Source organism: Caretta caretta, chromosome 9 (genome assembly GCF_965140235.1).
Source record: "Caretta caretta isolate rCarCar2 chromosome 9, rCarCar1.hap1, whole genome shotgun sequence".
Lineage (NCBI taxonomy): Eukaryota > Metazoa > Chordata > Testudines > Cheloniidae > Caretta > Caretta caretta.
Genome location: NC_134214.1, coordinates 98576908 through 98598137, shown reverse-complemented (window position 1 = coordinate 98598137; position 21230 = coordinate 98576908). Strand labels below are relative to the sequence as shown.

The 21230-nt window shown below is 47.1% G+C and overlaps 2 protein-coding genes across 3 annotated transcripts in view; both read right to left on the bottom strand.

Annotated features, from left to right (window-relative positions):
- MOSPD1 (motile sperm domain containing 1) overlaps positions 1 to 21230 on the bottom strand; it is a 53202-nt gene that overhangs the window by 16955 nt on the left and 15017 nt on the right. For both annotated transcript variants that reach the window (XM_075132575.1, XM_048865287.2), the window contains exons 4-5: positions 17337 to 17560; positions 6306 to 6467 (exon numbers count right to left, since the gene is read on the bottom strand). In XM_075132575.1, coding sequence (XP_074988676.1) covers positions 6306 to 6467; positions 17337 to 17560 — 386 coding nt within the window. The remainder of the gene's footprint in view (positions 1 to 6305; positions 6468 to 17336; positions 17561 to 21230) is intronic.
- Positions 11141 to 17330, bottom strand: LOC142073251 (SCAN domain-containing protein 3-like). Its single transcript, XM_075132574.1, has 2 exons — positions 12041 to 17330; positions 11141 to 11355 (listed from the first exon to the last, which is right to left on the bottom strand). The coding sequence occupies exon 1, from the start codon at positions 12816 to 12818 to the stop codon at positions 12093 to 12095; it is 726 nt and encodes a 241-aa protein (XP_074988675.1). The 5' UTR covers positions 12819 to 17330; the 3' UTR covers positions 11141 to 11355; positions 12041 to 12092.

Below are 21230 nucleotides of genomic sequence, written 5' to 3'. Positions count from 1 at the left end.
ATTTCTAGTGTAAACACACCCTCTGGCAGGCCCTAGCATAGAAAGTTATGACTACCAGAATTGGAGAGAACCTGAGCTTATCTAACTCATTTCACAACACCAAATACTGGGTTTATTAAATAGTGCATAATGGCCACTTATGCCATGTGTCAGGGGACCATGTAAAGCATTTAACTATAAAAAAGTGACTATGAACTAAAAGCAAAGACACTTTTCTCTTTCCCACCAACCCACCTAGTTACTACAGGTATAAGTCTGAGAAGAGAAGATGCACCATCCTCTCTCCATGTCAACAGATGTGCACTTTGGACAAGCAAGCAAAGTACATTCCAGACTAGGAATCTTTTCACTCCCGGGAGAACACCCAGTCGTTGGACTTTTAAATCTTGAGATTATTAGCTCAAGCACCTTATCTGATCAGCTGCTGTAATGGTACAGAGGGGAAGAGACCAGGACCCAAACCACATAAAAACCAAACACCTCAAATTGTATCCAGAAGCAAGGAAGCTAATGCAGCTGTCTGAAAAATCATGTATTATCCCATTTCTAGCACTGCATTTTGCACCTGCTATAGCTTCTGAGTGGTTTTCAAGAACAGAGCATATTGCAATCATCCAGAAGTTACAAAGTCAAGAATTACTGGATGCAGATCTGAAAAACCTATCACCACAGCCTCATATGAAGATGTTTTTGGCTACTGACACCAGGTGAGTTAAAATGCACACCCACATTACAGACTTGGACAAAGGGTGAATAAACCACCTCCAGAAAGCGCAGGGTCCACCACACAATTGAGTTGTTCCCCACCATCCCACTACCATCACCTCAATTAGATCTAGCCTAAGCCCTGGTCTACACTAGGAGTTGAGGTTGAATTTAGCAGCGTTAAATCGATTTAACCCTGCACCCGTCCACACGACAAAGCCCTTTTTTTCAAACTTAAAGGGCTCTTAAAAATAGATTTCTTTACTCCACCCCCTACAAGGGGATTAGCGCTGAACTTGGCCTTGCCAGGTCGAATTTGGGGTAGTGTGGATGCAATTCGACGGTATTGGCCTCCGGGAGCTATCCCAGAGTGCTCCATTGTGACCGCTCTGGACAGCACTCTCAACTCAGATGTACTGGCCAGGTAGACAGGAAAGGCCCGTGAACTTTTGAATCTCAATTCCTGTTTGGCCAGCGTGGCAAGCTGCAGGTGAGAACAGAGCTCATCAGCAGAGGTGACCATGGTTGAGTCCCAGAATCGTAAAAGAGCTCCAGCATGGACTGAATGGCAGGTACAGGATCTGATCGCTGTATGGGGAGAGGAATCCATGCTATCAGAACTCTTTTCCAGTTTTTGAAATGCCAAAACATTTGTCAAAATCTCCCAGGGCATAAAGGACAGAGGCCATAACAGGGACGCAAAGCAGTGCCACGTGAAACTTAAGGAGCCGAGGCAAGCCTATCAGAAAACCAGAGAGGCAAACAGTCGCTCCGGGTCAGAGCCCTAAATATGCTGCTTCTATGATGAGCTACACGCCATTTTAAGGAGTTCAGCCAACCGTGTGCTTTGACTCCTTCAATGGAGAGGGAGGCAACACGGAAGCAGGTTTTGGGGACGAGGAAGATGATGATGATGAGGTTGTAGATAGCTCACAGCAAGCAAGCGGAGAAACAAGTTTTCCCGACAGCCAGGAACTGTTTCTCACCTTTGACCTGGAGCCAGTACCCCCCAAACCCACCCAAGGCTGCCTACTGACCCGCCAAGTGGAGAAGGGACCTCTGGTGAGTGTACCTTCTTAAATAGTATGCATGGTTTAAAAGCATGTGTTTAATGATTGATTTGCCCTGGCATTCGCAGCCAGTACAGCTACTGGAAAAAATCTGTTAGCGTGTCTGGGGATGGAGCGGAAATCCTCCAGGGACATCTCCATAAAGCTCTCCTGGATGTACTCCCAAAGTCTTATCAAAAGGGTTCTGGGGAGGGCAGCCTTATTCCATCCTCCATGATATGACGCTTTACCACGCTAAGACAGTAGCACGTAGTCGGGAATCATTGCAGAAAAAAGCATTGCAGCGTATGTTTGCTGGCATTCAAACAACATCCGTTGTTTATCTCTCTGTGTTACCTCAGGAGAGTGATATCATTCATGGTCACTTGGTTGAAATAGGGTGTTTTTCTGAAGGGGACATTCAGAGGTGTCCGTTCCTGCTGGGCTGTTTGCCTATGGCTGAACAGAAATGTTCTCTGCTGTTAGCCATGGGGGGAAGGGGTTAGCCACGTGGTGGGGGGAGACAAAATGCGACCTTGTAATGAAAGCACGTGCTATATATGTAATGTTAACAGCAAGGTTTACCGTGAAATGTGTCTTTTTAAATACCACTGCCCCTTTTTTTTTTTCCTCCACCAGCTGCATGTGTTTCAAGGATCACAGGATCTTCTCCTTCCCGAGGCTAGCGAAGATTAGACGGCGAAAAAAAACACACTTGCGATGAAATGTTCTCTGACCTCATGCTGTCCTCCCACACTGACAGAGCACAGACGAATGTGTGGAGGCAGACAATGTCAGAGTTCAGGAAAGCACAAAATGACTGGGAGGAGAGGTGGCGGGCTGAAGAGAGGGCTGAAGCGGATAGGTGACGGCAGCGTGATGAGAGGAGGCAGGATTCAATGCTGAGACTGCTGGAGGATCAAACTGATATGCTCCAGCATATGGTTGAGCTGCAGGAAAGGCAGCTGGAGCACAGACCGCTGCTACAGCCCCTGTGTAACCAACCACCCTCCTCCCCAAGTTCCATAGCCTCCTCACCCAGACGCCCAAGAACGCAGTCGGGGGGTCTCCAGCCACCCAGCCACTCCACCCCAGAGGATTGCCCAAGCAACAGAAGGCTGGCATTCAATAAGTTTTAAAGTGCTGTGTGGCCTTGTCCTTCTCTCGTCCACCACTCCACCCGGTGCTTCCCTCCATCACCCCTCCCAGGCTACCTTGGCAGTTATCCCCCTATTTGTGTGATGAATAAAGAATGCATGAATGTGAAGCAACAATGACTTTATTGCCTCTGCAAGTGGTGATCGAAGGGGGGAGGGGAGGGTGGCTAGCTTACAGAGAAGTAGAGTGAACCAAGAGGGGGTCCATCAAGGAGAAACAAACAGAAGTTTCACACTGTAGCCTGGCCAGTCATGAAACTGGTTTTCAAAGCTTCTCTGATGCGCACCGCGCCCTCCTGTGCTCTTCTAACCGCCCTGGTGTCTGGCTGCACGTAACCTGCGGCCAGACGATTTGCCTCAACCTCCCACCCCGCCATAAATGTCTCCCCCTTACTCTCACAGATATTGTGGAGCACACAGCAAGCAGTAATAACAGTGGGAATATTGGTTTCGCTTGAGGTCTAACCGAGTCAGTAAACTGCGCCAGCGCGCTTTTAAACGTCCAAATGCACATTCTACCACCATTCTGCACTTGCTCAGCCTGTAGTTGAAGCTCCTGACTACTGTCCAGGGTGCCTCTGTATGGCTTCATAAGCCATGGCATTAAGGGGTAAGCTAGGTCCCCAAGGATAACTATAGGCATTTCAACATCCCCAATGGTTATTTTCTGGTCTGGGAATAAAGTCCCTTGCTGCAGCTTTTGAAACAGACCAGAGTTCCTGAAGATGCAAGCGTCATGTACCTTTCCTGGCCATCCCACGTTGATGCTGGTGGAACGTCCCTTGTGATCCACCAGTGCTTGCAGCACTATTGAAAAGTACCCCTTGCAGTTTATGTACTCGCCGGCTTGGTGCTCCAGTGCCAAGATAGGGATATGGATTCCGTCTATGGCCCCACCACAGTTAGGGAATCCCATTGCAGAAAAGCCATCCACTATGACCTGCACATTTCCCAGACTCACTACCCTTGACATCAGCAGATCTTTGATTGCCTTGGCTACTTGCATCACAGCAGATCCCACAGTCGATTTGTCCACTCCAAATTGATTCCCGACTGACCGGTAGCTGTCTGGTGTTGCAAGCTTCCACAGGGCTATTGCCACTCGATTCTCAACTTTGAGGGCTGCTCTCATGTTGGTATTCTGGCGCTTCAGGGCAGGGGAAAGCAAGTCACAAAGTTCCATGAAAGTGCCCTTACGCAGGCGAATGTTTCGCAGCCACTGTGAATCATCCCAGACCTGCAACACTATGCGGTCCCACCAGTCTGTGCTTGTTTCCCGGGCACAGAATCGGCGTTCCACGGCATGAACCTGCCCCATTAGTACCATGATGCCCACGTTGCCAGGGCCTGTGGTTTGAAAGAAGTCTGTGTGCATGTCCTCATCACTCTCATCATCGTGCTGATGTCGCCTACTCGACCGGTTTCGCTTTGGCAGGTTCTGGTGCTGCATATACTCCTGGATAATGCGCGTGGTGTTTAATGTGCTCCTAATTGCCAAAGCGATCTGAGCGGGCTCCATGCTTGCCGTGGTATGGCGTCCGCACAGAAAAAAGGCACGGAACAATTGTCTGCCGTTGCTCTGACGGACGAGGGGCAACTGACCAAATGTCTTACAGGGTTGGCTTACAGGGAATTAAAATCAACAAAGGGGGTGGCTTTACATCAAGGAGAAACAAAAACAACTGTCACACAGAATGGCCCCCTCAAGGATTGAACTCAAAACCCTGGGTTTAGCAGGCCAATCAATGCTCAACCCATGGAGCTATCCCTCCCCGCGGTATTCCAGGCAGGACTGAATCTCCATTAAACTTTTCAAGGTGCCCCTGACAGACCACACCGAAACAACTGTCAGCCGTTGATTTCAGGGAGGGAGGGAGGGGGGAGCAAATGAATACAAAACAAATCTCGTCTATTTCTTGTTTTGATCCACTCCATCTATCTTTTACATCTTTGGCTGGCAGCAGACAGTGCAATAGGACTACTAGCCACCCTCATCTCCTGGCTGCCAGAAGACTGTGCAATAGGACTGCCGGCAGGACTAAAGAGAATGACCTGGTCGAGTCACTGCTGTTTTAGTCCCTGTGCCCATGTCTGCCCAGGCGCTCCTGACCGACCGTACCGAGGCGGCCAAGAGCACCTTGGACATGATGACTATGGTTATCAAGCCTATTGCACCGTCTGCTGCCAAAAGGCAATGAGCTGCTGCTGTGTAGCAATGCAGTACTGCGTCTGCCAGCACCCAGGAGACGTACGGTGACAGTGAGCTGAGCAGGCTCCATGCTTGCCGTGGTATGGCGTCTGCACAGGTAACTCGGAAAAAAGGTGCGAAACGATTGTCTGCCATTGCTTTCACGGAGGGAGGGCCTGACGACATGTACCCAGAACCACCTGCGACAATGTTTTTGCCCCATTAGGCATTGGGATCTCAACCCAGAATTCCAAGGGGCGGCGGAGCCTGCGGGAACCGTGGGATAGCTACCCACAGCGCAACGCTCCGGAAGTCGACGCTAGCCTCGGTACTGTGGAAACACTCTGCCAAGTTAATGCACTTAGAACATTTTGTGTGGGGACACACAATCGACTATATAAAAACAATTTCTAAATTCTAGAACTTCTATAAATTCAACCTAATTTCGTAGTGTAGACATACCCTAAGTTTCAGGCTGCTCATCCTCATTTGAGTCCTGATCTCAGCCAGGCAATAGGAAAGCAGAGAGCGAGTCCAACGCTACTTTCCTTTAAGTCAGCACTGGTTGCTGATCAGTAACACAAGGCGCTCTCTCCATGAGATAAGTGGCTGCCTTCTCACTCCTTTCATTTTAAGGAGTAAGTCACAGGTTTGGGAATCAGATGCAGGTATTGCCCCTGTCCATTCACCCTTTAAGTGCGGTTCTGTTTCTCATGACTAAAAGCTAGGGTAAAAGGAGACAGCTCTTCACATTAGATCTCTTCTGGGTTAGAGGGGATGAAGAGAAGGAATTTCCAGTATCAACAGATAAGATGACTGAACTACAATTTTACAGTGTAGAAGTCCTGGCTGAGAATACGTAGGAAACAGCAATGTATTTCAGTAGCTTTCTTTGACAAATGAGGTGGAGTAGACGCCTATATGCCAGGTTCCTGTTTTGAGGATCAAATAAGACACTTATCCAGAACACTTTTATTTCTAATGGTGAGGGCTTCCATCTCCGTCAAATACTACTGTGACCTTCTATGCTAAGTACAAGTGGAGATGGAACAGAATGAAATTAGTCTTGACCCTGGCCCTGAGACACGAAAGTACATCTTCTCATCAAGCCAGCAGTGTATTTCACAGAAGTTCCTTTGATCGACATTTTGACGCCAGTAGAGACTGGAAAAAAGCTGTTTAAAAAATCCTTTTCAAAACACTTACCTAAAACATAAGCAGCTACTAGCTTTTGATTCACACTTAAATGGAGGTAGAGAGGCACCACGGATTCCACTTCCCCCAGTGTCGGTAGCATTAGTGCTCCAATGCATACTATTCCTAGGAATACTGTTAGTAAACTAGGTCCCGATGAGGCAGATCTGTTTTCTGAAAAACAAAAATGGCATTCATTGCAATGAAAGTCTGCAGCACTTCAAATGTAAATATTTTGCATTCTGGAAAAATGTTTATAGCGCATGTGTGAGAGATGTTGCATTTGTCATGCCCCTATGGTCACCTCATCTACACTCTGCCCATTTCTCCAACTCTGCTGGGATTAATTTTAACATTTCAAATCATCAGCCCACTTTCAAACATCCTTTTTCCTGAAGGATTACAATTACAAATATGTTTCCTTCTTTTCCCTATCTCCAGGGCTCAAGTTACACTAGTGGGAGGTGCAGGATCTTTGATCCCATGGCACGATTATGGTCTAATAGCCCATGATATCGCTGGAGAGCTGGGAATCCATACATTCCACTGATGTAAGACATTTATTTCTAGCACTGGTATATTTGGATATCAACCGTAATCACAACATTATGACTTACAGAAGAGCTGTTTTGGACATATATTAGAAAATGTTGTTGCTTATGATCCTTTAAAGCCATCCAGAAATGCAAGCTGGCGCAGAATGCAGCAGACACTTGGTAAGTGAAGTACCTTACTTCAAACATATTAGACCAGCACACCATGATCTGTACTGGCTGCCTCTTGGTTTCTGGATGAAGTTTAAGGTGCTAATATTGACTTACAAAGCCCTAAATGTTTTAGGAGATGAGAAAGTGCCTCCCTCTGTGTGCTACTATAGCTGAGACCAGGAGAAGCCCTTGAGCTGCAGCCATACATAAATGAGAGGGGTCTGCTGGCTGAACATTCTCAGCGAGGGCTCTGCAGCATTGGAATTCACTGCCCCACTTGGTCCTGGATCAAATGCCTTCAGGGTACATTGCAAACTCATCTTTTCCCCAGGCATTTCTGGGTGGGAAAGTGCTGAAAAGGGTGGGGGAGGATTGGAGCTTGGAAGCTGCCCAGCTTGCTGTTGGTGGATTATACTGAATTTTACTGCTGCACTTGTGACGGATTGCTCAGCTATGTTGAGGGTACTGTGACAAAGCTCTGTCCTTGCCTCCATGGGTCCCACATTTCCTGGCGGATTTCGCTAGCCTCAGAGGCTCACTGTGACCCTCCACGTAACCCTTCTTTCTCTAGAGACAAGGGTCACAGTCTACTGAGCCACTTTCATCATAAGCCAGCAAGGGAGGTGAGGAGAAGCTATCCTTCCTTGCACAGTCTCTGTTGTCTCCCAGTCTCAGTGATTAATCAGGGGCAAAGGGGGGGGGGAGGGAAGCCCGGGCCCACCCTCTACTCCGGGCTCCAGCCCAGGGACCCTAATAGTATCAGCTATGGTAGCTGACCTTTTAGAAACATGACATGTACAATTCCCTGGGCTACTTCCCCCACAGCAGCCCTCACTTCCTCAAGCTCCACTTCACCCTTACCTCAGGGCCTCCTTCCTTGTGCCTGATATGGTGTGTACTACTCAGCCTCTCCAACAGCACAACTTCCTCCCACAGCTCCTGACATGCGCACCCACCTGACTGCCTGGGAGGCTTTTAACTAGTTTCAGCCAGCCCCTGATTGGCTTCAGGTGTCCCAATCAACCTGGCCTTCTCCCTGCCTTCTGGAAAGTTCTTAATTGGCCCCAGGTGTCTTAATTGACCTGGAGCAGCTTACATTTCACTTAACCTGGCACCAGGGATTTGTTTAGTCTGGACCAAATATATCTATCTCCCACTACTTTTCTATAGCCATCTGGCCTTGCCCCGTCACATATCCGCCCTCCCCCCCCCCTTGCTCAACACCATAGAGTTGGGCAACTTGGGACGCCAGGCAGTATGCTCATGACAGACAATCAGCGTTGCCATGGTGGCATCCAGCCCTGTGCCATATGCGGAACTGGAATGGTTGGAGGGATAAGAACCACCTGGTGACCCTTGCATTCTTTTCCTTATTCCGCTGTATCCACTGGAGGGGTGCATGGTCTGTCACAAGAGTAAATCGCTGGCTTAAGAGGTAATAACGCAGCGTCTCAATAGCCCATTTGACAGCAAGGCATTCTCTCTCGACTACTGCGTATTTCTGTTCTCTTGGGAGAAGCTTTCTGCTTAGATAGAGGATTGGGTGTTCCTCTTCTCCCACCATTTGCGACAGAACTGCTCCCAACCCAACCTTGGAAGTGTCTGTTTGTAAAATAAATTCCCTGTTAAAGTCCGGGGCTATGAGTACGGGGTCATTACAGAAGGCCGTCCGAAGATCTGTAAATGCCCCCTCTGCTGCGTCAGTCCACTTTACCATGTCTGGACCTCGGGCCTTCACCAGGTCCATTAGGGGACTTGCCCTAGTGGCAAAGTGGGGAATCAACCATCGGTAGTATCCTACCATGCCTAGAAACGCACGGACCTGCTTCTTTCAGGTCGGCCAAGGCCAGTTTTGAATTGCCTCTAGCTTATTCGTTTGGGGCTTCACTATGCCCCTTCCCACAATATATCCCAGGTACCTAGCCTCTGCTAGCCCTCTGGCGCATTTAGAAGGATTAGCAGTGAGGCCAGCCTGCCTTAAGGTGCGCAGTACTGCCTCAACTTTCTCCAAGTGGGTTCCCCAGTCTGGCATATAGATGACATCATCTAGGTATGCAGCTGCATAACTAGTATGGGGGCGCAGCAGCTTATCCATGAGGCGCTGGAATGTGGCTGGGGCCCCATGTAGCCCAAAAGGGAAGATGGTGTACTGGAATAGCCCATCCAGGGTGGAGAATGCTGTCTTTTCTTTAGCTTTTTTGGTCAGAGGAATCTGCCAGTACCCTTTTGTCAGATCCAGTGTAGTCAAGAATCGGGCACTACCCAGTCGGTCAACCAGTTCGTTGTTGCGTGGTATGGAGTATGCATCAAACTGGGATATTTCATTCAGTCGGCGTAAGTCATTACAGAATCTCATGGTACCGTCAGGTTTAGGCACTAGAACAATGGGACTGGACCACTGACTGTAAGATTCTTCAATAACCCCTAATTCTAACATTTTCTTTACTTCAGCCTTGATTTCTTCTCTTTTGGCTGCTGGGATTCGGTAGGGTCTCAATGTTACCTTGGCTCCGGGGATTGTGCGGATATGGTGATAGGTCTCAGTCATCTGCCCTGGTTTTCTAGAGAACACATCTATATTGCGATTAATCATGTTGGCTGTCTTGATCTTTTGGATTGGCGTCAAGTCAGATGATATCCTCACTTGCTTGTGTAAGTTATCCTCCTGGGGAAGGGTCTCCTGCATGACGAAGCATGCCTCTCGATCGTGCCAAGGTTTTAGAAGATTGATGTGGTAAATTTGCTCTGATTTCGGTGGCCTGGCTGCCGCACCTTATAGTTCACCTCTCCCACGGCTTCGTAGGGCCCCTGCCACTGGGCCAACAGTCTATTTTCTGCTGTGGGCACCAGTACCATCACCCGATCCCCTGGTTGGAACTGTCGAAGCTTCGATTAGTGGTTACAATGAGTTTGCTGGGTCTCCTGTGCTCTCTCCAAGTGCTCCCATACAATGGGCGTAACTCAGGCTATCCAATCTCTCATCTGCAGTTCATGCTCAACTATGTTCCTTCCGGGATTTGGCTCCTCTTCCCAGGCTTCTCTGGCTCTATCCAATATGTCCCGAGGGTGGCGCCCATATAGACGTTCGAATGGAGAGAAACCCGTGGAGGCTTGCGGAACCTCCCGGATGGCAAACATGAGGTAAGGCAATAGAGTATCCCAATCTTTCCCATCCTGGCTCACCACTTTCCTGATCATGGCCTTGAGGGTCCTATTGAACCTTTCCACAAGGCCATCTGTTTGCGGGTGGTATACAGAGGTCCGTAGGGCTTGTACATGGAGCAATGAACAGAGATCTTTCATCAACTTGGACATGAAAGGTGTCCCTTGATCAGTCAATATCTCCTTGGGTAGCCCAACCCAGGCAAAGATCTGTACTAGCTCCTTAGCTATTGTCTTGGAAGCCATGTTGCGCAGGGGAACAGCTTCCGGGTACTGGGTTGCATAGTCCAGTACAACAAGCACATGTTGATGGCCCCGAGCTGTCTTCTCTAGGGGCCCTTCCAGATCCATGGTTATCTGTTCGAAAGGAACCTCTATTATTGGAAGAGATATCAAAGGAGCCCGCAAGTGCGGGCGAGGGCTATGTAACTGATACTCCGGACAAGAGGTGCATTGTCGCCGGACATCTTCATGTAATCCTGGCCAGAAGAACCTCCGCAGGATCCGTGCCTGGGTTTTCTCTACCCCAGGTGTCCTCCAAACAGGTGACTGTGGGCGAGACTCAATATGGCTTTTTGATTTTTTGTGGCACCAGAAGTTGTTGTATCTCTTGCTCCTGTATTTGCACCACGCAGTATAGGAGATCTTTCTTCACTATAAAGTAAGGTCCGGGACTCCGGACCTTCATAGAATATCAGGGTTGGAAGGGACCTCAGGAGGTCATCTAGTCTAACCCCCTGCTCAAAGCAGGACCAATCCCCAATTTTTGCCCCAGATCCCTAAATGGCCCCCTCAAGGATTGAACTCACAACCCTGGGTTTAGCAGGCCAATGCTCAAACCACTGAGCTATCCCTCCCCCATACCTTCCCATCCACGGGTATCCCATTGATCTCGGCCACCTCTTTCCTGGCATTATCATATCTGGGGTCCTCTGCCTGGTCCTGCCCAAAAGTCTCTCTCCCGGGACTAACCTGCCCAAGCTCCCAGGGGCCAGCTTCTGCTTCTTCCAACAGCTCGCCGCCGTCATGGCTGGGGGCAGCTTCTGGCTCATCTTCTGTGGTGGAAGTTTCTCTGTTGGCCGCTCGCGTCCATCTGCCTACTTGGGAGGTCTTCTGGCCCCGGGTCAGGATCCGGGTTCCCAAGGCCTTTGCAGCCTTCCTCTCTTTTTTTGTCTTCTGGGTCTTTCGGGGGGCTGAGAACAGATCCTGAGAAATCTCAGTGAACATTGGGGGTTGACATTCCACCGGTGATGAATCGCTGTCCTCAGGATCCCCACCTCCCTCCAGCCTCTCCAGGGGAGTAAAATATCAAACCCTAGATAGTCCCTCCCAATGACTACAGGATATGGAAGTTTAGGAACTACACCCACGGTCATCTCAATGGGGTTTCCCTTAACCTCTATCTCCACTGGGATGGTGGGGTCATGGCTCACGGCCCCATGCGCGCATGTCACTGCTACGCGTTTGGCTTGTAGTAGCTGACTATTTTTTACCAGCTTACCCAATATGAGGGTGATAGCACTCCCAGAGTTCACAAGCACTGTAGTCTCTGCTCCATTTATCCTCACTGGCCTGGTGTAATTATGCGGGGCTAATGCGACCCCCGTGAGGTGGATAAGGGCGCATGGGACCTCCCAATCCCCCAGGTTTCATTGCATAGGCTCCTCGGTGCTGGTACACTGTGCTGCTACGTGTCCCCACTTCCCACATGCATAACATCTGTAATTTCTTTTAATCACTCCCCTATCCTAGGGGTTAGGGGGTTGAGTCCCAGGGTTCCCCCCACTCAGGCCAATCCCTTCCTTCTGGGGTCCCCACTGGTTTTCGCCCCCCCCCCCTTCTTCCACCTAGGACTCCCCAGGGGTTTGGCTGCCCAACCTTCCAGGGTTGCGGTCGGGTGCTTGCTTCGAAAGGAGCCTTCCTTGGGTAGTCAGGTCAGTTTCCTGGCTGTCATCCGTCTTTCTACCAGTGTGATCATCTCGTCGTACGTGGATGGATTGTTCTGGCCTACCCATTTGCGGAGATCTGGCAGCAGTCCCCGCATGTAATGCTCAATGACCAGGGTCTCCAAAATCTCTTCTGGCCTGCACACCTCGGGCTGTAACCACTTCCGTGCGAGGTGTATGAGGTCGAATAGCTGGGACCTCAGGGGTTTGTTCTCCTGGTATTTCCACTCATGGAACCTCTGGGCCCTTATTGCTGCCGTTACCCCTGATCGTGCTAGGATCTCTGCCTTCAGATGGGTATAGTCAGTGGCATCCGTGGCGGGCAAGTCAAAGTAGGCCTTCTGGGCCTCTCCACACAAAAAAGGGGCGACAATGCTGGCCCACTGCTCCTGGGGCCACACTTCATGCTGAGCAGTTCTTTCGCATGAGAGGAGATATGCCTCTACGTCATCTCCTGACGTCATCTTTGGAAGACAACCACTGGCCCTCAGGGTTCGCATCCCGTCGGACCCCCGGGCCTGGGTGGTGAGGATCTTCAGCTGGTCCACCACCTCTCTCAAGAGGGCAGAGTCTTGGGTTGCCTGGCTCATCAATAATTGATTGGTTTCCTGCTGTAGCCGCATAGACTCCTGTTGTGCCATTGCCTGAACCCGGGTGGCCTCCTGCTGGGCTGCCATGGCTTGTACCAGAGCTCTGACCACCTCCTCCATTGTGGTACAAAGCAAACAAACAAAAACAAAACAAAAAAAAAATCCAAAACCCTAGTGCACTTTTTTTTTTAAAACCTCTTTCTTCTGCCACGCTGTGAATGAAATCCCACTTCTAACACCAGTTGGGACAAAGCTCTGTCCTTGCCTCCGTGGATCCCGCGTTTCCTGGCGGATTTCGCTAGCCTCAGAGGCTCACTGTGACCCTCCACATAACCCTTCTCTCTCTAGAGACAAGGGTCATAGTCTACTGAGCCACTTTCATCATAAGCCAGCAAGGGAGGTGAGGAGAAGCTATCCTTCCTTGCACAGTCTCTGTTGTCTCCCAGTCTCAGTGATTAATCAGGGGGCAAAGGTGGGGGGGGAGCCCGGGCCCACCCTCTACTCCGGGCTCCAGCCCAGGGACCCTAATAGTATCAGCTATGGTAGCTGACCTTTTAGAAATATGACATGTACAATTCCCTGGGCTACTTCCCCCACAGCAGCCCTCACTTCCTCAAGCTCCACTTCACCCTTACCTCAGGGCCTCCTTCCTTGTGCCTGATATGGTGTGTACTACTCAGCCTCTCCAACAGCACAACTTCCTTCCACGGCTCCTGACATGCGCACCCACCTGACTGCCTGGGAGGCTTTTAACTAGTTTCAGCCAGCCCCTGATTGGCTTCAGGTGTCCCAATCAACCTAGCCTTCTCCCTGCCTTCTGGAAAGTTCTTAATTGGCCCCAGGTGTCTTAATTGACCTGGAGCAGCTTACATTTCACTTAACCTGGCACCAGGGATTTGTTTAGTCTGGACCAAATATATCTATCTCCCACTACTTTTCTATAGCCATCTGGCCTTGCCCCGTCACAGTACCTAAGGGCAAAAACTCCCCGAGCACCCCCTGTTCTGCAGCTGGGGAGGCTGCTCCCTGGTCTGAGGCAGACACTTGGAATGTGGCTTCACAGAGCTGCCCAGGTCCATCCCTTCTCCAGCTGTGCAGTCTGACAGCTAATTACTATCGACCTGGCAATGGGATGTTTCAGCAATGCTTGGGGATGTGCCAAGCACACTGACTCTATTCCCTGGCTTATTAGGGCACAGGATCTTCCATGGCTGACAGTCAGCAAGGGAAGAATATTTAAAGGTGCTGCACAGCCTGAAGAAATCTCCCTTTATTTACAGCTCCAAAACAGAGCTCAGCCAGGGATAGGCAGCAGGCTCCCTTAGGCCAAAAAGTTCCCCCCTTCTCAATTGCAATCAAGGGAGAAAAGTAGAATTGGCACGTCCCCATCTCTGCCCCCCAACCCTAAATGGGTAGGATCCCTGACAACTGTCCCTTTTCAGTGCTCAGGGTAGAAGAGGCCCCTCCCCTGCATAAAAGGTTTGGATTTTAAACTAAAATCCCAGCACTGTCTTCCTTCCATGATGGAGCTGCACCTGCACTACGGCTATAGAACACCACTAACCCAGTAGGGGACAGTGATTCAGCCACTAGAGCCCATTTTCTAATAACACACAAGGTCCAATGTTGCCAAAAGAGAATGCAGACAAGGATAGAACCCCATTCTTAGCACACCTTACTGGTTGTAGTACAGTAGGTAACTGTTCAAAGGCTCTAGAAACACTTAGTATTACTGCCCCCCCATTTTTTAAAAAGAGAGTTACTGATATGTTGGAGTCTGAAAGATCTTCCCACAGAATCTTTAGAGCCATTAGCATTTAGCCAAGTTTTATACCTAGTTTTTTGAAGTATGAATTCAAAGCATACATGAAAATGGCTCCTGTTTTCAAAATTGATTTTGCAGTTCTGAGAGGGATGCCAGCAATGCTGGTCCCATTTTAACCCTACCAATCAGATGTTCTTAGTTTGCATGTCTGTATACTCGTTATACTGTTCCTCTGCTCTGTCTGCTCCATTCTTGTCAGCAAACATATTATGGTAACAAACTAAATTCTTATGCACCGGCATGCCATATTGCATCAGCTCACTGGTCCATATAATCTAATATTCTGTTTCAAACAGTGGCCTGTACCAGATGCTTCAGAGGAAGGTACAAGGAACCCCGTAATGAAATAGCGTGACCACAGCAAAGTTTCTTCCCAATCTCCATCAATTAGTGGTTGATTTAAAACCAGAGGCATAAGAGATCATGTATGTGTCTGATTCAAATCCCATGGAAGTCAATGGAAACTCACCACTGGGTTTTGGGATCAGACCCTAAACCTGTTATTTTTTTTTACACTATCAAGTGGGAACACTCATGGTTACAATATCTTTTTTTAAAACTGTTCCAAAATACATTCAACTGAAGAACACAACTCCCCTGCCAATCTGGGACTTACATTATGTAGAGACAGTTGGTCACTATTTTGTTTTAACAAGAGGAATTCTCTCATGCATCACATTTCAGGAAAGATGTGTGCAAACTGGAGAACATCCAGAGGAGAGCAACAAAAATTATTAAAGGTCTAGAAAACATGAAGTATAAAGAAGATTGAAAAAATTGGGTTTGTTTAGTCTGGAGAAGAGGAGAGACATGACAATAGTTTTCAAGCACAAAAAAGGTTGTTGCAAGAAGGAGGGTGAAAAATTGTCCTCGTTAACCTTGGAAGATAGGACGAGAAGCAATGGGCTTAAATTGAAACAAGAGAGGTTTAGGTTGGACATTAGGAAAAACTTCCTGTCAGAGAAGTTAAGCCCTGGAACCAATTGCCAACGGAGGTTGTAGAATCTCCATCACTGGAGATTTTTAAGAGCAGGTTAGACAAACACCTGTCAGGAATGGTCTAGATAATATTTAGTCCTGCCATGAGTGCAGGGGACTGGACTAGATGACCTGTTGAGGTCCCTTCCAGTCCTACTCTTCTATAATTCTATGCAAAGTTACCTAGGGTGGGATTCACACGTGGGACTTCGTCATTCTCTCTTTGGGCCACTGTATAGTTAATTATTTATACAAAGTGGGCAGCTTCAATAGGAGAGATCTGCTCCACAGCAGAGTGACTAGGCAATTCTCTTGGAAAGTGGGAGACCGAAGTTCAAATCCCTGCTCCATATGCGGGGAGAACTTGAATCCAGGTCTCCCACACCCTGTGTGCTCTAACCCCTGGGATAAAGGTCATAAGGGGGACACTGCCCTCACCATTTTGTGTGGGTTTAGACATGCCCTAAGCCAGTGGTTCCCAACCTTTCCAGACTACTAGACCCCTTTTAGGAGTCTGATTTGTATTGTGTACCCCAAGTTTCACCTGACTTAAAACTACTTGCTTACAAAATCAGACATCAAAATACAAAAGTGTCACAGCACACTGTTACTGAAAAATTGCTTACTGTCTCATTTTGTCTGTATGAAATTTGTTTGGTTTGTACTGTCTTCGCTAGTGCTTTTTATGTATTCTGTTGTAAAACTAGGCAAATATCTAGATGTACCCCCTGGAAGAGCTCTGCATACCCCCAGGGGTACGTGTACCCCTGGTTGAGAACCACTACCCTAAGCACACCTACCAGATTGGACCCTGAAGGCAAGAGGGGCAGGGGAATGCCTATTTTGTGAATCCTGCTGGGACTTAGGTGAATTAGGCACTCAGCTGTTGGGCAGTGTCAGTACTTTAATGGTGGAAACATAGGAGCCATTGGATTCTAGGCACCTCTATAGGGTTAGGTGGCAGCTGTGCAGGGCTTTTGTGCAAGCCAGTGGTGCCTAAATGTTGGACTTAGGTGCCTAATTGCCACTTTCAGCACTTAAGTCCCCCTTGTGAATCCCACCCCTTGCCTTTTCTGGAATTAAGCTGTCAGAGAGATTGGGGGTGGTGGGGAGGAAGGTGCATTTTCAGCCAGGCAAGTAAAGATTAGAATTTTGTTTTAGAAGACAAAACAATTAAGGAGTTAAGCCTTCTCGCCCTGCCACCCCTAATTTGCAAGAGCTCATGCTTCAGCCATGGCTGTTGGTACATCAGCTACTCTCTATACTACTGCATGTGCATAGCAGATATTTGTAACTCCACTTTTCTGTACATTTCAGAGGTAAAGGAACATGGCACAAAAGAAGTGCCATGTGTGGAAAGTGTCTGAAAGTATCTGCTGCTGGTCAGGAGGTGGAGAATTAAAGTTCTGACACAGACAAAAATACACTTGGAGACACACTTTGATAGAACAAATTAGTCTCCAAGGGCATGGTCCTGCAATCCTTTTGTAGCCACATCTCCTGCTGAAGTCAGTGGGAATTTGCTTGTGTAGAAGGATTGGCCCCTTAAAAGACCCATTACTCAAATGAACAAAACTCTGGATAGCAAATGTAACTTTAGGGGCACATGGTAGTTTATAGCTCTCTCATTTGACTAAAGAGGATATAAGCAACACAGCAATAGCATGGGCTTTGGAGCACCATAACCACTCTTAACAAATAACCAGGGTACTCTTACAGGAAAGTAAAAATTGAGTTAATTTAGACTCTCTTTCTTATAGTTTAACCTCTTTCCAGTCATTTCAGCTATACCAAACTGTTTGATCTAGAAGAGGGCTAGGTAAGACTTTAACTACCTGGTTGACACAAAGTCTGCTCAAAAAAGACACTTTCAGCCAGATGTTCTTTTATTCTTTTTTCCTCTTCTTCCTTTTGCTGTTGCTCTTTTGCAGATGGAAGTAGTGTAGCAATGACTTCTTTTCGCCCTAATGCTTTCCTCTGGCTTTGCTCAGACACTTGGAGACGGAATTTGTCTATCAAACCATAGTGACAAGCCCGAACGTCTCTGTGACGAATCACACTGTAGATAAAAAAAATACATATATCAACATTTTTATGCAGCGCCCCTTTCAAGAGATTCATCTGCATGGTTTCAACTGCAGGGTTGGGGTCAGGATACCTATATTATGCCCACGACCACTATCTGAGCACCCAAAATTATGCAGTTCTATAGTATTTCATGTCAAGTCTCATATAGGACCCATAAATAGCAAAGCTTAACTAAATCTCTTCCGTACCTCTCTTTTATGAACAGTAGTTTGTTCACTTGGGTCTTCACTGTAGTTATAAATAATTATGAAAATGCATGTGTACCTAGTTTTAAAATCCCACAATATTTAGCCACCATAATGGGTATTGTAACTGCTTTTTTCCAAAATGCAAATTATTTACTTGAATGACCATAAAAACCTTTTGAGAGATATTAAGAGAAAATCCATATTTAAGCCAGTTAGCTTCAGGAAATGTGTAGTCTGACAAGTTTCAGTCCAGAGCAAGTTGCAAACTCCTATGAATAAAGCTTTCTAACTACACTGGCATTGGGTAGTGCCATTTTAACATTGTTCCAGGAAACTGATCACTTCAGCATTAAACTGATCACTTCAGCACAAAAAAGCCCATGATTTCTGCATTTTGGACTGAATTTTAAGAGACTGGATTTTGTGATCACATTAAGATACTCACAAAGGCTTGTTATTAAAATACTGGGTATGCCTAAAATTAACATGTAATTTAAGTAGGGCTTTCAAAAGGGAACAGAGAATTACAAAGGTTTGAAACACATCAGCCTGTAAACCATATGCTTATTGAACATAGGAGCTTCTTCGTAACCTCAGAAGCAAATGAGTTAGGCCATGATGGAGTTTCATCAAGTAAATTTATTTCACCCATGGCAAGTCAACTACCATTTGGTGAAGAGTGGGCTCTGTCTTGAGTAGATCACTGAGCAATGAAGGTTTGAGCCTGAAGTCCTTACTCGGCATGCACTTTTGCTTATGTCAGAGCTGCAGCTTCAAGCCTCTGATTTTTATGTGAAGACTTCTTGTGTTGCTTTAAATTCTTTTCTATTGTTAGTACCATGCTTCTATGCATCAGCATAAGCACAGTGTTATGTAAAGTTTCTGTTTGAGCATACACAGTTACTGTCAAGCAAAGAGATGTTTCTCTACAGACCCATATAAACAGATACATTCTCCTGTTTCTTACTGGAGAGCACTGCATAATTAGAAGCTCTGTAGAATATTGGTTTATCTGGCAAAGGGCCATATGTATACAGCACAGTTCATATCTAACCTCACAGCAATAAACATAGTTCCAAGAATGTTACCCATACTACAATCCGTTGGTGATCTTCCTGAAAACACCATCCTGGCCACTATGGATGCAGAAGCCCTCTACACAAAGATGGACTACAAGCCGTCAGGAACAGTATCCCCGATAATGTCACGGCAAACCTGATGGCTGAACTTTGTGACTTTGTCCTCACCCATAACTATTTCACATTTGCGGAGAATGTATACCTTCAAACCAGCAGCACTGCTACGGGTACCCGCATGGCCCCACAGTATGCCAACATTTTTACGGCTGACTTAGAATAACGCTTCCTCAGCTCTTGTCCCCTAATGCCCCTACCGTACTTGCGCTTCATTGAGGACATCTTCATCATCTGGACCCATGGAAAAAGAAGCCCTTGAGGAATTCCACCATGATTTCAACAATTTCCATCCCACCATCAACCTCGGCCTGGACCAGTCCACACAAGAGATCCACTTCCTGGACACTATCGTGTTAATAAGTGACGGTCACATAAACACCACCCTATACTGGAAACCTACTGACCGCTATGCCTACCTACATGCCTCCAGCTTTCATCCAGACCACACCACACGATCTATTGTCTACAGCCAAGTTCTACAATACAACTGCTTTGCTCCAACTCCTCAGACAGAGACAAACACCTACAAGATCTCTATCAAACATTCTTACAACTACAATACCCACCTGCTGAACTGAAGAAACAGATTGACAGAGCCAGAAGAGTACCCAGAAGTGACCTACTACAGGACAGGCCCAACAAAGAAAATAACAGAACGCCACTAGCCATCACCTTCAGCCTCCATCTAAAACCTCTCCAACACATCAAGGATCTATCCTTCAGGATAGGACGACCCATCACTCTCACAGATCTTGGGAGACAGCCCCCCCAATCTGAAGCAAATACTCACCAGCAACCACACACCACACAACAGAACCACTAACCCAGGAACCTATCTTTGCAACAAAGCCCGTTGCCAACTGTGTCCACATATCTATTCAGGGGACACCATCACAGGGCCTAATCACATGAGTCACACTATCAGAGGCTCGTTCACCTGCACATCTACCAATGTGATATATGCCATCATGTGCCAGCAATGCCCCTCTGCCATGTACCTTGGTCAAACTGGACAGTCTCTACGTAAAAGAATAAATGGACACAAATCAGACGTCAAGAATTATAACTTTCAAAAACCAGTCGGAGAACACTTCAATCTCTTTGGTCACTCGATTACAGACCTAAAAGTTGCAATTCTTCAACAAAAAAAACTTCAAAACCAGACTCCAACGAGAGACCGCTGAATTGGAATTAATTTGCAAACTGGATACAATTAACTTAGGCTTGAATAGAGACTGGGAGTGGATGGGTCATTACAGAAAGTAAAACTATTTCCCCCATGTTTATTCCCCCCCCACCGTTCCTCAGCCGTTCTTGTCAACTGCTGGAAATGGCCCACCTTGATTATCACTACAAAAGGCTTCCCCTCCCCCCCCCCGACCCCCGCTCTCCTGCTGGTAATAGTTCACCTTAAGTGATCACTCTCGTTACAGTGTGTATGGTAACACCCATTGTTTCATGTTCTCTATGTATATAAATCTCCCCACTGTATTTTCCAATGAATGCATCCGATGAAGTGAGCTGTAGCTCACGAAAGCTTATGCTTAAATAAATTTGTTAGTCTCTAAGGTGCCACAAGTACTCCTTTTCTTTTTGCGAATACAGACTAACACGGCTGCTACTCTGATATCTGTTACCCATACTGAGACTACTATCCGCCAAAACGGGGTCGGGTATTGGCTGCTGAAAATATATTCTTGAAGACCTAACTAAAGAAATTAATATTTTCTGAGATGGACCCAAAGATAATCAATCAAAATTCCATAAAGATCAGCTAGAGACCAGAATGACTCACTGATGCCAACTGTGTCCACATATTTATTCAAGTGACCTAATCATAGGACCTAATCACATTAGCCACACCATCAGGGGCTCGTTCCCCTGCACATCTACCAATGTGATATATGCCATCATGTGCCAGCAATGCCCCTCTGCCATGTACATTGGCCAAACCGGACAGTCTCTATGCAACAGAATAAATGGACACAAATCTGACATCAGGAATCATAACATTCAAAAACCGGTAGGAGAACACTTCAACCTCTCTGGCCATTCAGTAAAAGATTTAAGGGTGGCAATTTTGCATCAGAAAAGCTTCAAAAACAGACTCCAAGGAGAAACTGCTGAGCTTGAATTAATATGCAAACTAAATACCATTAACTTGGGTTTGAATAGAGACTGGTAATGGCTGGGTCATTACACATATTGAATCTATTTTCCTAAGTGAAGTATCCTCACACCTTCTTGTCAACTGTCT